Source organism: Coregonus clupeaformis, chromosome 19 (genome assembly GCF_020615455.1).
Source record: "Coregonus clupeaformis isolate EN_2021a chromosome 19, ASM2061545v1, whole genome shotgun sequence".
In the NCBI taxonomy this organism is placed as follows: Eukaryota; Metazoa; Chordata; class Actinopteri; order Salmoniformes; family Salmonidae; genus Coregonus; species Coregonus clupeaformis.
This window is the reverse complement of record NC_059210.1, coordinates 6,362,080-6,369,248: the sequence shown is the minus strand read 5'-3', so window position 1 is coordinate 6,369,248 and position 7,169 is coordinate 6,362,080. Positions and strand designations below refer to the sequence as shown.

General features: G+C 42.8%; 1 protein-coding gene across 1 annotated transcript in view; it reads left to right on the top strand.

Moving 5' to 3' along the window:
• Positions 1-2,275: 2,275 nt before the first annotated feature.
• LOC121531543 (nuclear pore complex protein Nup160) overlaps positions 2,276-7,169 on the top strand; it is a 28,017-nt gene continuing 23,123 nt past the window's right edge. The window contains exons 1-3 of the mRNA XM_041836796.2: positions 2,276-2,386; positions 3,088-3,196; positions 4,018-4,228. Of these exons, the coding sequence (XP_041692730.2) occupies positions 2,296-2,386; positions 3,088-3,196; positions 4,018-4,228 (411 nt within the window). The 5' untranslated portion in view covers positions 2,276-2,295. The remainder of the gene's footprint in view (positions 2,387-3,087; positions 3,197-4,017; positions 4,229-7,169) is intronic.

The window sequence follows — 7,169 nt, the reverse complement described above, 5'->3', positions numbered from 1 at the left end:
TATATCTCTCTCTCTCTGGGGCTAGGCATAAGCTTCTCTTCCTTTACATAATTTAAAAAAAAATATGAACATCATACAGTGGACGCCTAAGCATATAGGCCTATGCATGCAATGCCCTGATGCATTTAGTTATCAAATCTCTGACAGCTGAACCGGGAGGTGGACAATTATTGTTTTAGGAAAGGAAAGAAAACAATAGGCTATAAGGTTTTGCATATGTTATACAAGGAATTGTGTTTTTGTAATTTGTTATAAGCTGTTTTTAAGGACATGTAAATGTGGCACATTTGGCCAATATGTTCATGGCCCTGGCTGTGTGGGTGGACAACCTAATGGGTTACGCACCAAATGCATGGCCGGTAAATTTATCAAATGTCCGATAAATTAAAATCTTCCCAGTCACTTGTCAGGCACCAAATTTTCCTAACGGAAACCCTGATATATATATACTGAACAAAAATATAAACGCAACATGCAACAATTTCATTGATTTTACTGAGTTACATTTCATATGAGGAAATCAGTTAATTGAATAAATTAATCAGGCCCTAGTCTATGGATTTCACATGACTGGGAATACAGATATGCATCTGTTGGTCACAGATACCTTTTAAAAATGGGCCTCACAGTGGGCCTCAGGATCTCATCACGGTATTTTTGTGCATTCAAATTGCCATCGATAAAATGCAGTTGTGTTTGTTGTCCGTCGCTTATGCCTGCCCATACCATAACCCCACCGCCACCACGAGGCACTCTGATCACAACATTGACATCAGCAAACTGCTCGCCCACAAAACTGCACATTTTAGAGTGGTCTTTTATTGTCCCCAGCACAAGGTGCACCTGTATAAGGATCATGCTGTTTAATCAGATTATTGATATGCCACACCTGTCAGGTGGATGGATTATCTTGGCAAAGGAGAAATGCTCACTAACAGGGATGTAAACAAATTTGTGCACAAAATTTGAGAGATATAAGCTTTTTGTGCATATGGACAATTTCTGGGATCTTTTATTTCAGCTCATGAAACATGGGACCAACACTTTACATGTTGCATTTACATTTTTGTTCAGTATAGTATATACACTTAGTATACCAAACATTAGCAGTTCTTGACAAAAACTGGTGTGCCTGGCAACTACTACTATAGCCCTTTCAAAGGCTCTTAAATATTTTGTCTTGCCCATTTACCCTCTGAATGGCACATATACACAATCCAAGTCTCAATTGTCTCAAGGCTTTAAAATCCTTCTTTATCCTGTCTCCTCCCCTTCATCTACACTGATTGAAGTGGATTTAACAAGTGACATCAATAAGGGATCATAGCTTTCACCTGGTCAGTCTATGTCTTGGAAAGACATAATGTTTTGTAACTCAGTGTAAATAGTATAGGCTACAGGCTACAAAATAAACTTTCCAGTGACACTGACTCACCCAATGATAAAGATTAAACATAAACTACTTTGAAAAACAGTGCTGCTCGCTCAAAATCTCTCAAAAGTTGTTGAGAAAAAAATGGTTTGCTTCTACAGAAAGAATAGTCTTCTTTTCAGCAGTAGGAGTTTGTATTTTGAAATCTGTGAAAGGCAAACTGACAGCTGCAACCAACCATAGAAATATAATCCATACTGTAGATGGCAGTTCCCATTCAAATCAGGACTGGCAGCCATTGCTAGTGTACCCAAGAGTTTAACAGTCAAAGTGCCAGGGTTATAGGTTCCAAAATCCTTCTATGTATTATATCAATGTCTTGAAGAATTTTGAAAAGAATAATGGGCAAATGTTGCACAATCCAGGTGTGGAAAGCTCTTAGAGACTTACCCAGAAAGACTCACAGCTGTAATCATTGCCAAAGGTGCTTATACAAAGTATTGACTCAGGGCTGTGAATACTTATATAAATGAGATATTTCCATATTTCTATTTTTTTTTACACGCTACAGAGGGCTATATTGGTCGGCTAATACAGGATTAGCAAAGGCCCAGTGCACTACTTTTGTGAAAAACATTTATTTCCAAAATAATTAATAAAATGAATAATATATTTATTATATTATGATTTTTCAAGGGGTGCTGCAGCACTACTTCCCACACTATGATGTTTTATGATGACAGCGTCAACATGAGAGAGATGTTTGATGATGAGAGAGAAGCCAGAGAGATTCTCTTATCCTTGGAGAGCTACAGCAAATATGTTTTTAACAAGCCCACTCATTGTCCTATCTGTGGCTACAGCTTTAAATTTTTGAAAGGCTAGAAGGCGGTCAATCAATCCCACAACTCAATGCGGTGAAGATGGCGGCGGTCCTCGAAAGGAGTTTTATAGAGATATGTGGGTTTGAGAGGGAAACCCTACCAAGATTCCGGGAGATAACTGTAAACCTAGGTAAACCTTTATGAATATTAAAATATTGTTCCGCATTGTATTTACTGATATGAAAGGTTTTTGTGACAAACGCTGTAATGAGGTCGTGAGTGACTCACGATTAGCGCCGCTAACGCGCTAGCTAAATGGGTTAGTTAGCTAGCTAGCTACTGACATCATGCAGCTGGCATGTGGTCTGGGCTAATAAGCTAGCTAGCTAGCTAGCTAACAAGTAAGATAACGGTGTCCTCCAATTTATAGCTAGATACCCCGCTTATATACACCTTACGCCGAAATGATTGTCAATTATCCGTATCCTCGCGCATAAACAGTTTGTTAGCTACCGTTAGCTAGCTAACTAACCGCTTTTGACTACGGTCTGCTCGTTTTACAGCGTACTGTAGCGATGGCTTCCAGTTTCTGAAAGGCAATGTTAAACTTTTGGTTTTATATTGACATGTGTTCGTCCAGTCCAGGATATGTATAGCTAAATGCTTTTTTTGATTCCTCATTCATTGACCGCTAACGTTAGCAACCTTTAGTTATTGGACACAGAAAGTTGTTGGTCAGTCTGGACTCTGGCACAGTCCCAACAAACCTAGCAAGTTGTTTAACCACCTGTCCGTGTCAGACCAAAACAGTTTGAGACTGTCAACAAGCAAAGCCACTATGCGACAGATTCTATTGGAACTGACCAGATGTCATGTATGGTTTCTCAACAGGTTTGAATGCTTTTCCTGGCGGTGTAAAATACCCAGACAGCGCAGGAGGCTTTCATTATGAGGAGAGTGGAAAGCTCCTGTCCATCACTAGCAACAGATGCATACACTGGTGAGTTGTGCTACATATGTATATAGGTAACTGCCAAAATAAAAGAAACACTTGAGTAAATGAGGGATCCAAAGTATATTGAAAGTTTCCACACAGGTGTGGTTCCTGAGTTAATTAATCAGTTAATATCCCATCATGTATAAAAATGGCCATTACTTTGGCTACCATGGCTAGAAGAAGAGATCTCTGACTTTGAAAGAGGGGTCTCAAAGGAGTATAGGGGGTTTAAAGGGTGTGTGTGTCTCAGTCACCAGATCTCAACCCAATTGAACCCATATTGGAGATTCTGGAGCGGTGCCTGAGACTGCGTTTTCCACCACCAATCACAAAATACCAAAATTATGGAATTTCCCATGGAAGAAGGGTGTCGCATCCCTCCATTAGAGCTCCAGACACTTGTAGAATCTTTGCCAAGGCGCATTGAAGCTGTTGTGGCGGCTCACAGTGGCACAACGCCTTATTATGACACTTTATGTTGGTGTGTATTTTGGCAGTTGTCTGAATGTTCTTATCATATACTTCTTCTGTTACTGTTCTCTCAGTTTTTTGTTCTTTTAAATCAACGCAGGTATGTTGTCAATTTATAGCCAGACTGTGTTCTATAGTCTTGCCAGACTCTGTCCTAGACCAGTCTTGGGGGACCACTGTACGTGACACGGGTTCTATCACACAGTTTCCAGACTGAGAAGCCGTATGATGCAGCTGGCACTGGCCCAGGCTAGCCATCATGTGTCAATACAGATTTAATTTGACATGTAAAACACACACAGCTTCCTGAGGCCTGTATTGGAATTGCTGTCTCATCTATGTCCTCTCTCCAGGTCCACCTCCGGGGACACAGTTCAGCTAGTAGAGCAGTCTCTGGACACCAACCTACTGAACAATGCTGTTAAACTCAAGATCACACACTGCCTCCTGCTGCCTGGAGGTGTACACATCCAGGAGACCCTCAACAATGTCATCATCCTCATTGTCACCAATCAGACCGTGCACCGGCTGGTGCTGCCACACCCCACACGCATGTACCGCAGTGTAAGTCCCTCTTTTTAGGAAGCTTCTGAACCATAATGCATGGAAAGTATGTCCGACGCAGGGGTGTAGTGGAGTGGGGAAAAGATTTGTGAGAAACATTCTATGTTTTTATTTGGTTGACAGTGCAGCACAACCCTAGGCCCTCCCTCAACACACTGTGTTGTAAGCAAACAAGAAAATGCACATCCAGAGGCGGCGCTTCTCGTGGCCGGTGATTTTAATGCAGGGAAACTTAAATCCATTTTACCTCATTTTTACCAGCATGTCACCTGTGCGACTAGAGGTGACAACTCTTGATCACCTTTACTCCACACACAGAAACGCTACAAGCAATAACTCAAACGGGAAGTACCAGTGACGTGCTCAATACGGAAGTGGTCAGATGAAGCGGATGCTAAGCTATAGGACTGTTTCGTTAGCACAGACTGGAATATGTTCTGGGATTAATCTGATAACATTGAGGAGTTTACCATATCGATCACCGGCTTCATTAATAAGTTCATCGACGATGTCGTTCCCACAATGACCGTACGTACATATCCCAACCAGAAGCCATGGATTACAGGCAACAGCTGCCGCTATCAAGGATAAGGATTAATCCAGACGCTTCTAAGGAATCCTGCTACGACCGCCGACGAGCCATTAAACAGGAACGCGTTAATACAGGACTAAGATCAAATCCTACTATGCCGGCTCTGACGCTCACAGATTACAAAGGGAAACCCAGCCATGAGCTGCCCAGTAACGTGAGCCTACCAGACAAGCTAAATGCCTTCTAAGCTCACTTTGAGGCTAGCAACACTGAACCATGCTTGAGAGCACCAGCTGTTCCGGACGACTGTGTGATCTCGCTCTCCGTAACCGATTTGAGTAAGACCTTTAAACAGGCTAACATTCACAAGGCTTCGGGGCCAGACTGAGTACCCTGACGCGTACTCGGATCATGCGCTGATCATCTTGCAAGTGTCTTCACTGACATTTCAACCTCTCCCTGACCCAGTCTATAATGCCTACATTTTTTTTGTAGGGTTGTCATAATACCCACATTTTTACTTCGATACCAGGTTTAGTATCACGATACAATCACTTCAATCGATACCACGGTAAAAAAAGAAGGCATATTAGCCAAAGTCACAGAATGGCACTTGATCCAGACGGATAAACTCAGCTACTGCTCTGTTCAATCATTGGTAATCATTTGAGTTCAATATGTCATAACATAATTTTTGTATGTAAATGATTTTCAGACAGCCATGTATGCATTCATTGTACAATCATAAAATCAATTTGACTTAGATTGGTAAAACTAACTGCATAACTTAATGGTAATAATTTGAGTGGTAAATCTCTTGATAAAATGGGTAAATTAAGACGTAGCCTAGGCCTATTCACAATACAGGTGAATGCATGTGTGTGTATGCATGCATTGAGTTATTGAGTTTCTTTTGGCTGATGTCATCTGTAGCCCCATGAAAATCTGTAACCCTTCCATTTGGGACTTATTTCATTGTGCTGATCAACAACATTTGCATAGAAGTAGCTTATTTTATAAAAGTGCGCGCTGTCTCTTTAACCAGTAATGTTGTCAATCACGAGGCAAGAGGGGGGCAGCCAGTTGGTGCCCTATTCACAGTCAGTTAGCTGAGGCGATAGATCATCTTTGGGAGAGATGAGCGGGAGAGAGACCAATTTTAAGTGAATTAAAAAGTGATGGTGGCAATCAGTTTTGAAATCAGCATATTTTGCATTATGGTTTGCATATTATCTCAAACAAAGTACTAGGGGTAGTGAATTGATGTTGGCTTCAGCTGTAAGCTAGAAAGGAAAGTTGGCCTACAAAGCTGAAAGCTACCGACATCTTGCATTATAAGGTGTTCTAGCCTGTATGGACATTGTTTTGAGAACAGTAATGAACAGTTTCAAAATTTCTACATGCTGTGTCGCATTATTCAAGTGTGTTACCTTATGTGCAGCATGAGGGGAGGTAACATGATGCAGCCCAGACTCCAAGTGCAGGTTAAGTGGAGCAGGCACGTTGCTCTATAAGTGGGGAATTGGCTGCGCTGATAGACTTGATCCGTGAGATACATTTGACAGAAGTACCGAAACTAACAAAGATTTGAGTACCAAACAGTTTTTCATGTTCTAGTATCCAAAAGTACCAACGTTTTGGTATCCTGTGCAACACTAGTTTCAAGCAGACCACAGTAGTACCTGTGCCCAAGAACGCCAAGGTAACCTGTCTAAATGACTACAGCCCCATAGCACTCACATCTGTAGCCATGAAATGGTTTGAGAGGCTGGTCATGGCTCACATCAACACAATCATCCCAGACGCCCTGTACCCACTCCAATTCGCATACCGCCCCAACAGGTCCACAGATGACACAATCTCTATTGCACTCCACGCTTCCCTCTCCCACCTGGATAAGAGGAACACCTATGTGAGAATGTTGTTCATTGACTACTGCTCAGCGTTCAACACCATAGTGCTCTCAAAGCTCAGGACCCGGGGACAGAAAACCTCCCTCTGCAATTGGATCTTGGACTTCCTGATGGGCCGTCCCCAGTTGGTGAGGGTAGGTAACAACAACCCATCCGCCACGCTGACCCTCTACACGGGGGACCCTCGGGGACGATGAGTCGGTCTACAGGGAGGAGGTTAGTGACCTGGCGGTGTGGTGCCAGCCCAGGACAACAACCTCTCCCTCAACGTCAGCAAGACAAAGGAGCTGATCATGGACTACAGGAAACGGAGGGCCGAGCACGCCCCCATCCACATCAATGGGGCTGTAGTGGAGTGTACGGCCCAGTGCATCACTGGGGCAGAGCTCCCTGCCATCCTGGACCTCTATACCAGGCGGTGTCAGAGGAAGGCCTTAAAAATAGACTCCAGCAACCCAAGTCAGACTGTTCTCTCTGCTACCGCACGGCAAGCGGT